At 48.8% G+C, this 19,236-nt stretch overlaps 1 protein-coding gene across 1 annotated transcript in view; it reads right to left on the reverse strand.

Moving 5' to 3' along the window:
* The window catches only part of PAPPA (pappalysin 1), a 243,408-nt gene that overhangs the window by 33,667 nt on the left and 190,505 nt on the right, over positions 1–19,236 (reverse strand). Inside the window, exons 16-18 of the mRNA XM_053204718.1 lie at positions 14,294–14,504; positions 13,494–13,665; positions 4,260–4,407 (exon numbers count right to left, since the gene is read on the reverse strand). Of these exons, the coding sequence (XP_053060693.1) occupies positions 4,260–4,407; positions 13,494–13,665; positions 14,294–14,504 (531 nt within the window). The remainder of the gene's footprint in view (positions 1–4,259; positions 4,408–13,493; positions 13,666–14,293; positions 14,505–19,236) is intronic.

Raw genomic sequence — 19,236 nt, forward strand, 5'->3', positions numbered from 1 at the left:
GTGCATGGCAGATGATGGGCACTCAGCAAGTATGTGTGGAATGAGTGGAAGAGACACAGGAAGTGAGTGCATAGACGGACAAGGAACTGAGTGAGTGAGTGAATGGGACGGTGAGTAAACGATCAGTAGGCATTCTGGTATCTTATGAAGGAGGAAGTAGGTACACAGATGGAGGATTGCATGGATAAAAGACTGGGTACCTGGATAAGGGAATGACAAAATGAATCAGGTAGCTGGTGAAGGCACTGGTGATGAACTGGAACAGGGTAGTGCTCCATAGAAACCCTCGGTCCAGGGACTTCACAGGTGAAGACAGTTGACATCAAGCTGTGGCTTGGTTGCCAAGTTGACTATAATTTGGTACATTGATTCTCTGCCCTGACCTCATGCATTCTGGAGCCTCCTGAAAATCAAGCCTATCCCATGAGATGTCTCCATGACTCTCAAATGGTGCTCATCCATGTGGGCAAAGAACGGACATGTCAGAATCTGACCAAGGCCCTAAGGAGGTCATTCCTCCAGCTTACTGCCAGGACCACCCTTGAATATTAAGCGAATCACAAGAGACAGCCAACTCTATTCTGTTAGTCACTCTATAGGCTCCCTTCCACGTATGTGGGTGGGTGGGTAAGGGTGATGTCTGAATGTGTATAATCCCCCCCCATATATATATATATATATATATATATATATATATATATAGTTTATCTACCAGTTCCCTTTTTAATGCCATTTTGTAGTCCTCTTTAGTGCAGAAGACTCACAAGGACCGAAGAGGGGGGTGACAGCAGGTCTAGGACAGTGTTTACAACCTCTTCTATTTAAACACAGGGACACTGAGCCCAGAAGTGGGGGCAGATTCCTGGCCAGGCAGGTGGTTGTCATAGGTCACTCATCCTCCTGAATATCCAGCCCGTGCGATGGGTCGTCATCACACCCAAGTCTCAGGTTAGACCAGTGCACAGAGCTCAGGCTACAGAGAAGGTGGTTAGAGGCCCAAGAATTAAAACCCACATCCCTCTGCCTTCCAAGTCCAGTGATAGATACAGACCAAGAGAGGAAAGAGAAAGGAAGGCAGAGGAGAGAAAAGAAATGGGGAGGGGATGCAAAAGTACCAAAAAGACGAGTGATGGTAAAAGGGGACAAGTCACTAAGCAGTTGGAAAAACTCAGTGCTGTGTGTCTGTCGTGAGTTCACGTTCTAAAGGAGCTTCTAGAAAGCAAGGCAGAAGTGAGGCTGTGATGATAAAATCCTCTTCTGCAAAAGCAAGAGGCCGCCTCTGAGGGAAAGACAAAGGCTATCTTATTCCAAGAGGGGGAAAAGGGGGAAAATATGGTCAAGACAGGAGGCCACCACTGCCCTCCCCTTCTCCGCAGCTCCCTACTCTGTGTTCCCCTCCCCTCTCCACAGTGCTAGGGCTTTAGGACCAGGCTGCTGTGTTGTGATATATGAAACCGAACTGGCATCCTTACAGAGGATGATCTCACCAGGCCCCTGCCTGTAGCAACTTTCTGAGGGCTCCTAACTGCCACAGAAGCCTGCCTGTGTTGAGTGGGAGGGGGGTCCAGAGCGAGCTCCTCTGGGTGGTGCCAGAATGTGTCCCCCAGCGCCTAAGCCCCTGTGATGGGACACACCCCTCACCCCTGATTACAAGGCCTTTGATCAAATCCCCTCCTCAGTGAGGCAGGCTCTCCCCAGGGAGGGGCTCAACCTGGGAATCTGATGTGGGGGCCTTTGCAGGTGGGGTAGGGCAGGGACCTGGAGGTTTCCCTCCTTCCCAATCATTATCTCCCAGTGTCCCACACTGCTTTTTTTTTTAGCTCCCCCATATCCCCCCAGCCACCCTGGATCACCATATTCCTTAAAGGGGGATCAGCATGGCAATGGGGACATGGGTACTTGGAAGGGAGGGACATTCAGGTTCTAGTGTCATACCAACTTCTTTCCCTTTCTGCTTCATCACAAAAAAGCTCCATGGGCAAAGGAATAGTACTGCCACACCTCTGCCTACCTCTAGCTAGGTAAGCAGAGAGCCAGGTGATGTGTGGTTGTGGCATGGGAATGCAGTGTATGTCCCGAGTGGCCACAGGATGTGTCTGTGTACATGTGTGAGTTATGTTTGCCTTCCGCACATCTTTATGTTTCAGAGCATAAGATGTGTCTGTGCTTGTGATGTGTGTGTAATTATGTCACAGGTGTGTACATGCTATGTGTAGCTCTGTGTGTGTGTGTGTGTGTGTGTGTGTGTGTGTGTGTATGTGTGTGTGTGTGTATAGGTGACAAGTTGATACACTTATCTGGCTAAAGTGTACATGCCAAGCATGAGTTTATGATGTATGTGCTTGGGTCTATGTTTGGTCATTAAGCATTTGTGCTTGTGTTTATTTTTGCATGTGTGAATATATATCAGTGGATGTAGACATGCAGGAAGTCTGTTTTTATGAGTTTTCTTAATGTTTATTTTTGAGAGAGAGAGAGAGAAAGAGGAGAGACAGAGCATGAGCGGGGGAGGGGCAGAGAGAGAGGGAAACACAGAATCCACAGCAGACTCCAGGCTCTGATCTGTCAGCACAGAGCCGACACAGGGCTCAAACCCATGGACCATGAGATCATGACCTGAGCTGAAGTCAGACGCTTAACCAACTGAGCCACCCAGGACCCCCTATAAGTTTTTGTTTTTGTTTTTGTTTTTTTTTTAATAAAAGTCACTTAATCAAAAGATTTCCTCCCAGCGCCACTTAATACCAGTCCTGAGTATCACTGAATATTCACTTGTATACACTGAGTTGGGGGTGGGACCCCATCACAGACATATGTGTCTAGAATCCCGCACACCCATCAGGACTGATGGAGAGAAGAAAGCATTGGCCTCAGGGTGGAACAGCCACTGTTACTGACCATTGCTACACCTGTTGCCCCAACCATCTTGAACGCCTATATTGGCAGACCCACAAGATGCCACCTCTCTGCAGCCATCCTGGTCAGGGTCCTTTGGGTTGGTGCCTCTGTAGAAACTTACAGTACCTTTAGAATCATCAGAGAGAGCAACCATGCACTCAGAGGTACTCTCACCAAGTTCTCTGGACCAAATGCAGGAATGCTGATCCCTACTCTACATTTAGGTGAAGAATTGACATGCACTCTCAGGCTCTGTGTTTCCATCTTTGAAAGGTGATCGGGCCCCATACACCTCCCCTCTCCCACCACGGGCCTCGCTTCTGGACAAGAAGTGACAGCTCCCGTCGTGCTGGGTGTAGAACTTGTTGGCTCTGTGTAACTGGGAGTGACTGTGTGCAGGATAACCTTCTGCTCCAGACATCCCTGGTGATTATCCCATAAATCACACTGGCCATGAGAAAGAACATCCAATTCCCTGGGCTTTTCATCATGGTCAATTAGGGAATCAGCCCAAGAGGTCAGCATCACCGCCCTTAGCTGAGGTCAGACTCAATGCACACTCCAGTTCCCCAGAAAGCCTCAGAGCCAGTGATTAATGCATCCATCCAGGCACCTGGTTTCAACCAGGCAAATCCCTGGCATCAAACCCCAGGTTGTCTCTTCTCACTGTGAGCACTCTGTGAGCTCGCCTATCACCACGCAAATCATATTCTGAAAATGCTATTTATCTTTCCAGTTGGAGGCAACTGGGATGCCACAGAAAGAACTCAGACTTTGGAGTAGAAGAGCCCTCTGGATTCAGGGCATGTTCTGTTATCCCTTCAAGTCCCAGTTTCCTCATATGTCAAAGGTCATTGGGCAGATAAGATATGGTGCCTCTATACAGTGCTTGATGCAGGGCCTGGCCCATAGTAGGTACTCATGAATGATGAGTATTATGCAAAATTTCAGATTCCAGATAAAAAGGCAGCTAGGACCACCATTGCTTTCCCAAATGTGATAGGTGCTTCCACATCTCCTTCCCTCTGCCACATGGTTTCTTCTGTCTGGAATGCCATTTCCCACCCAACAAGCTCTTGCAAATCCCTATGTAAGCGTCCCTTCCTCTGAGAGCCCCCTCTGTCTCCTGATTCTGCGGTCAGCTCTTCTGTACTCCAGGAAGACCCTACTCACCACTGTTTCTCTAACATTCGTGCCTTTTACTCTTTCTGGGAGCAAGGACCTGGTCCCTCTCATCTTTGTTTCCCCCTTACAGGGCCTCACGAGGTAGAGGTGCCCAGTCATCCAGCGAGGCACCAGGCCCAGGTTGCCAGAAGGATCTGCCCCTCCCACTCGCACCATCAGACACACACACACCGTACCGATGGCGTAGCCGTCCGGGCACTGCAGTTTGAGGTTGCTGTTGAGCTGGTCTGGGGCCAAGCACTGGCCTTGCATCTCCTGGCAGATGTGGAAGGAGCCGCTCCAGGTGCCATCTTTCCGGCAGTGGATGACGTTGCTCCCATGTCCCTGAACACCACGCAAGAACAGTCAGGATGACCAACAGGGATGACCACCCTCAACATCATAAGCCCCTCAACAGAAACGAGGAGACTGCTCCTTATCTCCCAGAGCCCTAGAAGTGTTCCACAACCAGTTTCTGAACCATGTACAAAACCCAATCACCCTGAACTAGAGGCACTGTTCACATCTCCATTTTACAGATGGGGAAACTGAGGACTCCGTGCAGAAAGAAGCTTGCTCAAAGCCCCCCCGGGAGCCCATCTCCCAGGTTTCCTATGTCCTAGCTTCAAGCTCTTTCAGAGATTTGTCAGAGGGATTTGTTTTGTGTGTTGATCTTTTTTTTTTATAACTGAGAAGGTAGGGGACCAAATGTTCCCTAACTCATACAGCAAGGAAGAACATGGGTCCTAGGGCTGTTCGTGAGAAGGCAGCCACAGAGCAAAGCTTACTTAATCTCAGCCAGTGAGAAAGTACCCCATGTCAGGGCTCTGCCACATGCTAACTTGGCAGGCGAGAAGCTTTTTCTTCCTGGACACTGCCTTCCTCTCTTTTGCCTTCCCTTCCTTCCTTTTGCTCCATTCCATTGCATTCCAGCAACAATGGCATCAGGAGGGTGATGTGGGGATACTTCTATCTGTGCCCTCCCATCAACTCTTTAAAACAGGCACAACACAGTTTCTCAACCCTCTGCAAGGTGGTAGGCAAATGCAGCTTGCAGACATGGTCCTTTCTCTGAGCCCCGTTTCAAAGTCTGGGCTTCTAATGGGAGGTCCAGCTCTGTGGAAATGTCAGACCTTCCCCTGAAGCCAAGGACCATTTCTTAGTGCCCAGACTGTGCCCAGCTCTGTGGGGTCCAAATGTGAAGTGAGCCAGTATCTGCCACAGTGAGACAGTCATGTCCGTGTGACCGTGCTCGGCAGCAGTGCCGTGACAATGTGGGGAGAGTAGTTTTGGTTGTGAGGGGCAAGCAGGGAGGGCCCCGGAGAGGAAGTGATATATGGAAAGGAGTTTTCAAGAATGCATTGAATCACAGGCAGAACAGGGATGGAAAGACTTTTCTGGAAGGCCAAAGGGCATGCACAAATGCAAGGAAGTACAGTGAGCAACAGACAGCTCCCCAAGGTTTCTCATCCTGTGATCCAAGAGAGGAGGAGTTGGTAGGGCAGAAGCAGAGTGTGGCTTCAATGTCAGCTTATGGAGTTTGGACTCTGTCCCTTGAGAATGGAGAACCACGAGTGGTTTCTGGACGGGGGTCCTTCCATCTGAGAATACACTGTACATTCTCTCCCTCTTTCTTTTTTTAAAAGTGTTTATTTGTTTACTTTGAGAGAGAGAGAGAGAAAGAGAAGGAGAGTGCACACGGGAGAGAGGCAGAACAAGAGGGAGAGAGAGAATCCCAAGCAGGCTTTACACTGTAAGCATGGAGACAGACACAGGACTCGATGCCACAAACCTGAGATCATGACCTGAGCCAAAGTCAAGAGTCAGATACTTAGCTGACTGAGCCATCCAGGTGCCCTGTTCTCTCCCTCTTTGAAGCTTTTGATCAGAAGAGAAACTCTGTATGAGGCCAGAGGAGCTGATCATGCTCTACCAATGTGAAAACCTATGCAACGGCTCCTGTGCCCTTCAGCCGCCATTCAAACTCCAGTGTCTGGCCTCCAGAGCCCCCACAGCCTTAACCTTGACTAATTCCCCAGGCTCTCGCTCCCTACAATGCCACCACCAACCTTGAACTTTGGTTTAAATCACCTGCATTCTCAAATGCACCATAGCTATTTCACAACACCATGCCTCTGTACTCAGGGCCTTCTGGCTGCTTTGTTTCCCTCCCCGCCCCAGCACCTTGTCTGACACAAACTATCGTGTCCTAGTGCTGCTCCAACTCTGCAGAGTGCGCTACCTCAACGTCTCTGCCATGCACTGCCTTGTTGTTTATCATCTGTTCCCACCCAGATGATGAACTCCCTCAAGGCCCAAGACGGTTCCCCACTCGTCCCTGCATCTTCAGGGCCTTTCCACAACTTCTAATAGGTCCTGATAATTTGGTCCATTCATTTATCACTCAGTAGATATTTTTGCTCACTCAAGAACTATCTGTTTTAGGGGCACGTGGGTGGCTCAGATGCTCGGTAAAGCATCTGACTCTTGATTTTGGCTCAGGGCAGATCCCAGGGTCATGGGATCGAGCCCTGCATTGGGTTCCTGTGCTCAGCATGGAGTCTGCTTAGGATTTTCTCTCTCTCCCTCTGCCCTCTGCCCCCTCTCCCCAGCTCGTGTGCGCTCTCTCTCTCTCAAAAACAAAACAACAACAAAAAAGAACTATCTGTTTAACAAAAGAAGAGATGTGGCGAATCGGTAGAGAGTTATGGAATGAATTTGTTTAATAAGCAAGAGCATAAATGAATGTGTGGGTGAGGAAATAAATGCATAAGTGAGCAGACGAAGAAATGGGTGAATTAGGGAATAAATGAATGAGTGCGTGTATAAGGAAATGAATAAGCTCTTTCAAAGAGCTGATGCAGGCTGAGGCTACCCTGTCTGAGAAAACAGCTGCAAGGAGACAGGATTCAGAAGAGAAAGGGGGTGGCGGCGGGGGGGGGGGCCTCTCTGGGCCTCTCATGGGTCTTTCCAAATGCAGTGGGAACCTCTGTGGCCCCGGGAGAAGGGTGGCCCATCCCAAGCATGCAGCTGTGGGACGACTCACAGAGTCCACCCCCAGAGATTGTGTGTGACATCAGGGAAAGTTTAGGCAGCTTCATGTGGCTTCAGAGAACCGACTCTCTCTCCCTCCTGGAGCCCCAAGCCCCGGGCCCCATGATTCTGCTGGGCCCTCGGGGGAGTAGGGAATTGACCCCAATTTCCTGGAGCCTTGGCCTGGGCCTATGATGCATTTGGCCTCCAGCCCCCGAAGGGCTGCAGACCTCAGCACTACGTGGGCCAGAGTTGGCTGGGGACCTCGGTTTGCAGCAGAGAATGTATTAGAACTAGCTGGAATCTGCTCAGGGAATTTCGCCATAGAGAAATCCACTATAGAAGGCTCTACCATAGAAGGTGGGAACATAAAGGTACTGGTGTTGCTGCCTCCAGCCCCTCTCCCTCCTGCCCAGCTCATCGGGCACTTTCTACTGCTGACTAAATATGCTTTAAAGAAAAAAGAAAAAAAGATGACAACCTTCTGCTAAGACACCTTAGACTTCCAAACAAGGCATACTTGTGGGCTGGCACTCCAGGGCCTCCAGAGCGGAACCCAGATGACAAGTCTAGCCCCATCTCTTGCTATGCACCTGTCTTTCCTTCTAGTCTCACATTCCTCTTGCTTCCCACCTCCACATCTTTGTCTTTGCTGAGTCCCCTGCACAGCAGACTTCCCGGAGCCTTTCTGGATTTCCACATTCTCTTTTAGGACTAGATCTTGGTGCACTCAGCGCTTACCTACCAGCTAGGACAGAGCCTCAGAATTAACCCTTGATGTTAAGTCTATTGTGACCATGGAAGACTGGACATTGAGGATATAATCTGATAGAACCAAAGACCGCTGGGCAAGAAGCCTGCTGGGTACACTTGGTTCTGAATGCACAATTCCAAATGCTAAAGTGAAATCACTTCCAAGAGGGCTGAGCATCCCTCAGCAAAACATTTTGCCTCTCTGTGCCTGTGAATCTATCTGTATAAAAGCATGTGTGGCTCTCTCAAAGTCTCTTTAGCCACAGGGGCCCCAGAAGGGCTGAAGGCATATCATAATTATATTATCAAATACCCACCATGTGCCGAGTGTTTTACAGGCATTTCGAAATCCTTTTAACAATATAGTAGAGTAGAAATTATATCCCTGCTACAGATTTGGAAACTGAGGTTTAGCTAGCAAGTGAAAAAGTGAGTTTTTAAATGCCACTGTAATGGTCAGGAGCATGAACTCAAACCAAATTCAAGCCAACTATGGAGATTTAAATCCCAGCCCTGCAACTTCCTAGCCATGGTTATTTAGGGAAGTTCCTTAACCTATGTCCCTTAATTTTCTCAGCTACTAAATGGGCATGGGATCCACTACCTGACACAATCATCACGAGGACCAAGTAAGTTAGATTATGGGAAGCACTTAGAGCTTAAACACACACTGGGGCTCTCTGTCACCTAAGGCTCAGGGCCACTCCGTTCCGCTATTATCTAGGGTGACTTCAGAATCAACCCTAGCATCCCCAACATCTTAGAAGTGGCAGCAGCCACAGCAGGAAGGCAGCATGCCCAAGTCACGGAGATTGCCAGTGTCAGAGCTGGGTCTCCTGACTATAAGCCTCTGTGCCTGTACTGCAATGGAGGGGAGAGGTGGGTAGGGGAGGCGAGATGAGGAGAGGGGGAGAATCAGATTTCTTCTCCTTAGCAGAGATGGGAATAGACAAAATAATGGCAGAGAGACACATGGCAGCCTCAGAGCAGGACAGAACCAGGCTGTACAGATGGGACATAAAGAGCTTAAAGCCTTGGAGGCAGGCTGACCTAATAACGGGAATCTCAGGTCTACCACTCTTAGCTATATAACAGAGAGAGAACCACCTTACCTTATGGGACCTCAGCCTCCTCATCTACAAAATGGGGCAGCAATGCCAGACTGATGCTGTGGGGCTTAAATAATGTGTCCGTGTACAGCACTCAGCCCAGGGACTAGCAAGTAATAAATGCTTAATAAACCGCTGCTATTAATTACTTGCCTCCGTCCCCAGGCAATGCGTTGCCCCTATATGCACATTGCATCTTCCAGGTAAGGTACAAGGGTGACATGTAGCCCTTTGTGTAGGAGGAAGGATGGGCAGAAAATCTGGTATGTGTCATGCCTTGGTTAGGAGATCGGAGACTTTAAGTTCTGACTCTGCTAGTGACTTGCTGTGTGACTCGAGGCAAGTCCCTTCCCTTCTCTGGCTCCAGTGGCCCCATCTGTAAAATAAGCGGGCTGCAGTGGGGGATCTCCTAGGTCTTGTCCACCTCCTGTGAAGTTTCTAACTTCCTCTAGGAAGCCCAGAGTGCCTAGGCAAGAATTTCACAAGGCTCAGCCTAAAAGCCGCCCCTGCTTGGAGAGGCACTGTGCATGCAAGAACTGTGCTGTATCCACAGCAGAGCCCATAAAGGCAGGAGCCAGATGCATACCACTAGGGGCAGAAAGGCTTTCACAGCCACCTCTGTGACCCATGTGATGAACTGGGCGCATCACTGATTCTACCCCCACCCTTCCGGTCTTGCTCCTCCTGAGCCACTGAAAGCCCCGTTAAGAGCATTACTTGGTCGACAAGCACCTTTAGTCTCTCCCTCCCCTGCTGCGGGCCCTGTGCACACATCTGCCACAGACTCTGTGCCTCCTCCCCTAATCACCTGCAAATTCCCCACAGTGCTTCTCTGCAAAACTGGGCCTGAGTTATCACCTTGGACAGCTCAGGAACATCTGAGCTGGATTAAATGTTGGGACACTTAGCACTTCGCCCCAGCTGTCTGGGGATGGAGTTCTTGCCCTTTGGCACTAGCCTGCCCTGGAAATGTTCGGGGGTAGTGGGAAGAACAGGGCTGTGGGGCCCGTCAACACCGCCCACTCACTCGTAACTATGGACAAGAACTTAGCCTCCTAGCCTTCTTTCCTCATTGGAAGAAGGGGATGATGTTTCTTCTTCAAATGTTTGTTGTGAGTTGTCGAAATGAATGAAAGTCTGGGGCACCTGTCTGGCATCCTGGAAACACTTTAAAAAGCTGTTATTACCAAGGTTCTTGGTCATGGTTCACAGGAATAATAACGCTATAAATTTGAGAGCTGAACTGTCCAATATGGTAGCTACTAGTGTGACTGTTTGCATTTAAATTTGAACCATTTGAAATTAAATAAAGTGTAAAACTTGGTCACTCAGTCACTCCAGCCATATTTCAAGTACTCCATCGCCAGATGTGACCAGTGGCCGCCATATCTCAAAGCACAGATAGGGACTATTTTCATCGTAGCAGAAAGTTCTACCGGGCATTGCTAGGCTAGAGAGCCTATATATTCTACAGTTTATTTGAGCAAGAAATTGGGCTTCCCTATGGTTCACACCAATCTCCCCACCCCACATTCTGGTTTCATGCGTGATAGATGCTGCCCTCTCTGACTTTCTGGGGCTTGCCTCCCACAGAGGGATAACTTTCAAGATATTGCCTTTGTTTCCAGATTCTATAGGAGCCCACATGGAGCATCAGGGATTCTCCCCACTAGAAGTGACCTCAAAGGGAGGTGTTTGTGGTCTGTGCCTTCCCCAGGGCTGCCATATATGGTGACACAGGTTGTGTACTGTACAATTTCAGGGTGGTACTCGTAGGCATACTGTACTTTTACTATCTCATGTAACCCAGACAAACTATGAGTCATGAGAAAACTGACTCTTAAAGGATTAAACAACTTGCCCGGGTCCTCCCACAAGGAAGTGGTAAAGTCAGGATTTGAACTCAGAGTTCATCGTGGCTCCCAAGGCATAAATGAAGCAGAGGTTTTATTTGTTAATGTGCTTTCAGTGGCAGTGGGAGGGAGAACACGAACCTCCCCTATAGTAGTCCCTGTCCCTGCTGCCAGGATCTGGAACTTGTTTGGAAAGCAAAGAATTCCGACTCTATACAAGCTGTTTAATTCAAGATGCTCTGGGTCGTAAGTTTCTGCTGTGTTTACAGGCAGCAAGAGGGGATCTGAGGTGAATACTAGATTTGGCTCTCAGGCCCCTGGTCTGAGGGTAGAGGAAATTCATTTTCGGTACAAACTAGAAACGTCAATTGTATTAGGAGCCCATTTGGCACACGTCCCCTCATTCTTTGCGCCGACAGGCAATACCCTGCCCCTCCGCGTCTAGCCTCTCCACCGGTTGCCAAACAGAACTGCTTGAGTCGTCTGATAAATTTACATTTTCCTCTCCTTTAAATACAAACTGGCCATGAAAGGTACTTGGCAGGCCCCAGGCAGACTGGGTTCCAGTTTGATAACATGACCACGGCCAGAATATTATTTGGCTCAGCAGTTTGGGTAACTGTTAGCAACAGTTTTATGTAAGGGAGGGAGAGGGGAGCTGATCAGCCTGCATGAGGCCGGGGTAATCTCTGGCCTTTGCTTGTTCCTGCACTGGCTTCTGCTTCCCTGGCAGTCAAGGCTGGGAAGGATTTGGGTACACAGACGTCCACGGGTGTACTCTATGAAGGATTTTCAACTGGTGCCTGTTGGATTCAGTCTGTCTGCAGTTGGGAGGACCTGGACTCTGATTCTGACTCAGGTGACCCCAGCTGTGTCACCTTGGGTAGCTGACTGACTTCTCCCAGCATGAGTTTTTCTCATTTAGAAAATAAGGAGATGGTTCTGGATGTTCACTGTGGCTCTTTCTCATAGCTTGACATTTCCTGAGCACTTACTAGGTGTCTGGCACTGTCCCAAGTGCTGAAAACTCAGGGAAGATTAAAGAGGTGGTCAAGCATTTCACAGCCTGGGGAGGAGGGCACCTGAAATGAATCGCAGCACAGTATGGCCAGTGCTGGGGGGTGGGTGGGCTGGAGAACCCCAAGGAGGGACACCGAGCCCAACAGTAGAAGGGATCTCAAGAAAGAGTTCCTGGGATTGATAGTCACCAGGGTGGGGGGCATGGGCAGAACAGGTAAAGGGGAGTAGGAGTACAGGCTTGAATAGTAAGTCACAGGGATAAGAGGTACAGCACAGGAAGTGTAGTCTATGGTAGTGTGATGGCATTGTAAGGTGACAGGTGATAGCTACATGTGTGGTGAGCACAGTGTGACATATAGACTTGTCGAATCACTATGTTGTACACCTGCAACTAATATAACATCATGTGCCAATCGTCCTTCAGTAAAAGGGGTTCCTGGAGGAATGGGTGCCTGAGCTGACCTGGGAAGGAAGATTAGAAGTGAGGCAGCTGGAAAAGGTAAGAGAAACTCTTTAACTGAGAATGCAGAGGTAAGAGGGAAAGCAGTCTCACTGGTGATGGAGAGGCCTTGAATCCACCCTGAGGAGCTGGGAGTTTATCCCACAGGGGATGAGGGTTACTGGTTCCAGAAGGGTTTTAAGCAGGGGAATCGTCGTGACAAGATCTATGCGCTGAACAAATCGCTCAGGCTGAAACGCAGAGAATGTGCTGGAGGGAGGCAGGGGGCTAAAAGCAGGGAGATGACCAGAAGGCTGCACGTGGCCCAGGAAAGAGATGTCGATGGCCTGAGTTAGAGTGGTGGCACCGGGGACAGGGGAGAACAGCTTTAGGAGATGTCCTGGAGGCAGAAGGGGTAGGACTTGGTTTGCATGTGAGGAGCAGGAGAGAGAGGGCCTTAAGGATGGTGGTTTGACAGGGCCTGGCATCTGGGGGGAACTATAAAGATGGGTGAGTGCTGGTTGCAGGTGAAGCCTGGGGCCCATCCAGCTGAACCCTAGCCTCACCTGGCTGAAGGTTCTTGCACACCTGCGAAATATGGGGCTCAGTGTACCAACCAAACAGCGGGTTCTATCACAGTGGAACCACTAGTGGGTTTAAGGCTCCTCTGGAGTGAGCTGGCCTCTTGTTCCCCCTTCTCCATCCTAGATTCCCCCACCCATCTCAGAAGCAGCAAAAGCACTTCAGTCACAGACTCCTCCCGCAGGAGTGGGTGGGAATGCCAGACTTCCTCCCAGGCACAAGGGAATGGAGACAAAATCCCAACCCTGCTATCTCCTCCTCGTCTCCCTCTCTTCCCCAGTATTCTCCAGACTGTACACTTCTAGTCTGAGCCTGGTTCCCCTTCTCTTCATGCTGCCAGAACCAACTGATGTCTTGAGGTCATGGGATTCCATACGTGCTTTCCTTCGGAAAAGTTCTAACACTACACATTTTACAAAGCTAAGAGTCTCTGAGCCAAAATATGGTGTTCAGGGAGGACAACAAGGCTCAGGGACATTACAAAAGAATATAACTAGAACCCAGTTTTTTAATGTCTGCATTGACAACACTGCCATATCTTCAGAGTCTACTGGAGGACACTGTTCTTCAGACACAGGTTGGTCTTCGGTAAGCAGATAGGAGAGGGCCCAGAGCACCGACCTCAAGTTCAAGGAGCCTTACCTGGGCAGCATCGCTGTCTTCACACTTGATCCTACACTCGCTGTTGAACTGGAAGCCATTTGTGCACTGGTAGAGCCCATGGAATTTCGGCGGAGGTGGGTCACAAGTCACAGGAACACAAGCTCCCTCCTGCCAGCTGCCATCTTGGGTACACTGAGTCTTGAAGGCTCGTCTTCAAAGAAGAGATAAAAGAAGAGATGTCTCAAGGACCAGATGGCTAGACTCATGCCCTCCCCCCCTTTCCCTTTCCCGTTCCTGATCCCCTACCTGTCCTTTTGGTTGGTGGGGGGCATGCATAGGGATTGAAGAAAATTCATTCACAGAACTTGAGGCAAGCAAGAGTTTCAGACAGTGTCTCAGTTGCATGTGGATTAAAATAAAATTCTAGCCCTGCAAGCTCCTGTCCTCTCTCTTCCTTCTAGAAGGTTCTTATGGGTGCTAGTACAATGATGATATTAACACTCACCATTTGTTGAACAATTACTATGTGCCAGGTACCTTGCAAACACTTTATATACACATCCTCATTTATTTTTCACAATCATCCTATGCGGTAACTGATATTATCATTCCCATCTTACTGCTGAAAACTAGAGGCCCAGAGAAGTGAACTCACTTGCCTGAGGTCACACAGCCAGTAGGCAGTTCCTAGCAATGTCTCTCTAGATTCTCACAGGGCAGCATGTAATGAACAGTGGCTAATCCCTCTAGCAAAGAAATGAGTGCTTCCTTGTAATCAGATATCCAGACCTGGCTCTCTTTGCCCCCCAGAACTTGTGTGTATTTCCAGCCCTACTTACTTCTTTGACTTCCGGGAGGAGCCAGGCACGTGGTATCCAGGTTTGCACTTGTACTTGCAGAAAGAGCCCACCTTGTGCTTGTTCTCTCGGCACCGGGCTGTCTGGAGGTCTGCGTTGGGCACCGGGGGTGGAGCTAGGCACATGAGCTCACACAGGGCCTCCGGGAAGGACCACAGTCCATCCTCCATACAGGTCAGCAGGCTGTTGTTGCCTGGAGGACACAGGCGGGCAAGGTTTAGCAGATGGGGCGGGAAGGTGTGGGGGATGGGTCTCTGACAGACAAGCTAACTTACGGGTTGCCTGGACTTAAGCCAACTTGAAGAGCCAGAAGGCTCTTGGTCTTGGAATCCTAGACCCTTCCATTTACAACTGAGAGACCCTAAGGAGATCCAGAGAGCTGTGACAAAAGGAGACCCAACCTGGCAAGTAACTCACCCCACATCTATAGTAAATGGAAAGTCAAGGATACTGACTCCTGATTCTGAACCCCACATACTGCATAGGAAAGAGACTTCATGCTTCTTCCATCCATCCTCCTTGGTTTGCCAGGTGGGCATCTGAGCCTAGAGATGAATGTACCTGCTTTCTGATCATTGACACAGGAGGCCCCTATCAGAATCTACTCTGAGCTCTGATGTCAGGGTGCCATGTGACCTCAAACTGCCTGCCATTCCTCTCTGGGCCCTGTGCCCCTGTACTTATCCTAGCCCCCCTTGTGCCTGGAAGTGACAGCACTGTGGTATCTGGAGGCTTGATATTTCTTTCAGGCCCCAGTGTTCAGTGAAGCTTTGCCAAAGCAGCTGAGAGAGCAGCACTCCCCTGTAGGCCGTGCCAGCTCCAACAGACGTGCTGACTGCCACCGGGAAGCTGGCCTGATGGGGAATGTTGCAAACAAAAGTAAAACACGAGGTGTTAGGCTTTTCACTGCCAGGTCATATATTGTCAATGCACAAAAACCTCCCCCAAGACAATTAGAGATGGACCTGAAGCCTGGGTTTCTCAAGGGGAAATGCTCGTCTCCCCAGTTATTACTGGACGGTGTTAACAAGCAGGGCTGGAAGCACGTGGGAGGCTACGGGGACATGAAGGTTGGAGGGGCGGAGAGATGGGGCGAGATGGACCTTCACCACATCCTGAGTGCCATGGACACATTACTCAATTATTCTCGCAGCAGGCCCATGAGAAATAAAGACTCAGATGGTGAACTGACCCAACTGAGTCCTCAGAGTTAGTAAAAGGCAAACTGCAGCTTCGAACCAATTTTGTCTAGTGACAAAGGTGTTATTATTTTCCATGGAAAGTTGGCTACGTATGTTCAGTGGAGCCCTTTTCTCTGAGAGCCAAATGAGAGAGGCAAACCCCAACTCTCCTTCAGACAAAATGAAACATTTATGAAAAGTGTCCAGAAAAGTACTGTCAGGTTCCTTATTTGCTTCTTCACTCCATACCTCCTAACCTCACCTTCATCGGCAGATCTGAGGGGCCCATGTGAATTGCACAGAGGCCTTCATTCATCCAACAAGCATCTACGCAGTGCTGACTATGTGCCAGCTACTCTTCTGTATGGTGGGACAAACTCCTCAAACACAGCCCTCTTGGAGCTTATATTCTAGTGTGATAGGGAGGAACTGAATAAACTATATGAAAAAGTAAACTGTTTGGTATACTAGAAGGCAGTAGATACTCCAGAGACAGATAAAGGAAGAAGAAGTAGAAGAAGAAGAAGAAGAAGAAGAAGAAGAAGAAGAAGAAGGGGAGGAGGAGGAGGAGGAAGAGGAAGAAGAAGAGGAAGAAGAAGAAGAGGAGGAGGAGGGGGAAGAAGAGGAGGAGAAGCAGGAAGAAGAGGAGGAGGAGGAGGAGGAATAAGAAGAGGAAGAAGAAGAAGAGGGAGCAGAAGAGGGAGACGAAGAAGAGGAGGAGGAGGAGGAGGAGGAGAGGAAGAAGGAGGAAGAAGAGGAAGAGGAGGAGGAGGAAGAAGAAAGAAGAGGAAGGAGAAGAGGAGGAAGAAGAGGAGGAGGAGGGGGAGGAGGAAGAAGAAGAGGAAGAAGAGGAGGAGGAGGGGGAGGAAGAAGAAGAAGAAGAAGAAGAGGAAGAAGAGGAGGGGGAAGAGGAGGGGTAAGAGGAGGAAGAGGAGGAAGAAGAAGAAGAGGAGGAGGAGGAGGAGGAGGGGGAGGAAGAAGAAGAGGAAGAAGAAGAAGAAGAAGAGGAAGAAGAAGAAGAAGAAGAAGAAGAAGAAGAAGAAGAAGAAGAAAAGGAAGAAGAGGGAGAAGAAGAAGAAGGAGGAGGAGGGGAGGAGGAAGAAGAGGAAGAAGAAAAAGAGGAGGAGGAAGAAGAAGGAGGAAGAAGAGGAAGAGGAGGAGGAGGCGGAAGAAGAGGAAGAGGAGGAGGAAGAGGAAGAAGAGGAAGAGGAGGGAGAAAGAAGAGGAGGAGGAGGAGGGAGAAAGAAGAGGAGGAGGAGGAGGGAGAAAGAAGAGAAGGAAGAGGAAAAGAAAGAGGACATAGGCAGTGCTGGGCACTCTTTCTATAGGCTCCTTACTCCCTGACCCCAATCATCGTCTTCTTTCTCCTCTTCTGTCAGTGTGATCCGTCTGGTGAACACGAGGCAACCTAGTGTCCGTGAACTCCACAAAGGATTGCATGTTGATAAACAGTGATAATGCAAACTATAGAGATTTCTACATCAAGTAAAAGATGATTCATTTGGCTTGCATAGAAGCAGAGAGGTTTCTAGAACACCAGAGACGACAAACGGCTTTTTGCATTGCTTTTGTGACTGGGGCAGTGTTTTGGGGTACACAGGCATAGCAAAAGCTATAGGCTCCTAGAGCTTTTAGGGAAGGGATAAGAGGAGTTATAAAAGATATAAGCTGAATTGACCTCTCTGAATTCCCCAGGAAAGATAAAATATCTGTGGAAAAAGTGTTAGGACTCCTAAAAGTATACCATATCAGCATTGCAAATTATAAAGTGAAAGTCATGGTCCTTTAGTGGCAAGATAACATAAAAATTGCAAAATGTTACTCAAGAGAGGAAATGTGTGTGTGTGTGTGTGTGTGTGTGAGAGAGAGAGAGAGAGAGACAGAGACAGAGACAGAGAGACAGAGAGACAGAGACAGAGACACAGAGAATGCAAACCAGAAACGTAAATTCTGGGAGAGGCTATATAGGAGTTAGCTGTGTACCACATTCAAAAGAAGAACCATGCTAAAGCAGGAATTGGTGGTTCAGGACCATGGACATGCCCGCACCCCAACAACAAACAAAATCCAGGAGATGCAGACACAGAATCAGTATTGCCATGCCCAGCCGTAGCCACTACTCTACATCTACTATATGACATTGAAGAAAGGGTATAACACATGCTATCCATGTCCTGCCCTCATCCCCTTAGCCCTGACCTCTGTATTCTGAAGGATGGTTAGTGTACCTGCAATCCTGTGCTGGAGGCCTTTGGTTGCGGTCATGTGTGCATGCTCTGCCTGTGCATAGGGCAAGCTCACAGTGCTGCTGGGAAGAAGCATTCAACCAGTGATGGAGCTGGTGGATTAACATGCCAGTTCCCAGAGCTGCAGTACCTCTGAGGAGTATTCTGCTCTGTCTCTCACAGTTCCCCAAAGGGACTGGCCTCTGGTTGCCTACAGCAGTATCTGGCTCTAAAAGAGACCCTGGATGCTTCTTTCACGTCCATGCCTCCTGATCTCATTCCCTGCCTGTGTTTCCTGGGGGAGCATGATGATCTCTGGAAAAGGACATGCAAGCTGAGATCAAGAGACAGATGCTTAACTAACTGAGCCACCCAGGTGCCCCTCATCTGTTCATCTTTAAAGTCAGGAAAATAAACCTTGCTCACCCTACCTACAAATGTGCCTAAAGAAATTTCAATCTCTAGTGAATATTAAAATAATTATAAATGTACTGTCAAAGAAATGTGCCTGTTTTTATTATTTTATTCAAAAGATTACCCAGAAGACCAAATCTCTTTGGGAGCACCTTTAAGTCTGAAATTAACCTAGGGCAGAATACAAGTTGTGAAGTACCAGGAGACCTAACATCTGATTTCTTAGTACGTCATACATGGTGCCTGCATCCTGAAGCCAAGGAATGGACCTTGTTCATTCCTTTAGTGCCAGACCCTAGCCTAGTGCCAAGCACATAGTAGGCCCTTCGTATCCATTTGTTAAATGCATGAACTATTATGAATCTGCATGTGACACTGAATAAGTCACCTAACCTCTCTGGCCTTAAGCCAAAGCTGTCTTTGAGTTCATAGCAGCTCTACAATTTAGGATGTGAAAGAATATTGGCCACTGTATTGTTTTGAGAAAACACAAATGCAGCTAGATGGACTGGAAAAGGACACACGAGCCCCTGGGAGGCTGCATCGGCCAAAGGCTTGTATTGCTGGAGCTGGGAGGAAATTCAGTTTCTTTGTTCCTAGTAAGAAATAGACCTTAACAGAAGATACAGAGGAGGAAGAGGAAGAAGGACAGGAAGTATAGAGGAGAGGTCTCTGTACAAAGTCCTGGGCCAGATGAGACAGGAAACAAGGACATAAAGGATCTCAGGATGGTCGTTTTACCAAAAAGAGCCAACTGGAACTTCACCCAGCACTGAGGCTGCAGCAAGTCAGAGGGAAAAGCTGAGGCAAAAGAAATGGAGCCATCAAGAGAAACATGCCATCCTCTGCCAATTTCAGTCCGGAAAGCACATTCCTAGGCTCCTGAGACCCCATGGAGTCAAAGAGAAAATCTGAGCTGGGCTTGGCAGTCCAAGAAAGCATGTCATTTGCTCAGGAAAACTGGGCTCTCATAGCTCCAGCCGAGGTGAATCAGATTACATTTTGATTGTTTAATTGTCCAGTTCTCCTCCTAAATGTCTGAAAGGAATTATACCAATAGCTGTTTGGAATTGAGTCCATCAGGCAGGCCCAGAAGGAATTATCA

The sequence above is a fragment of the Acinonyx jubatus genome, chromosome D4 (assembly GCF_027475565.1).
Source record: "Acinonyx jubatus isolate Ajub_Pintada_27869175 chromosome D4, VMU_Ajub_asm_v1.0, whole genome shotgun sequence".
In the NCBI taxonomy this organism is placed as follows: domain Eukaryota; kingdom Metazoa; phylum Chordata; class Mammalia; order Carnivora; family Felidae; genus Acinonyx; species Acinonyx jubatus.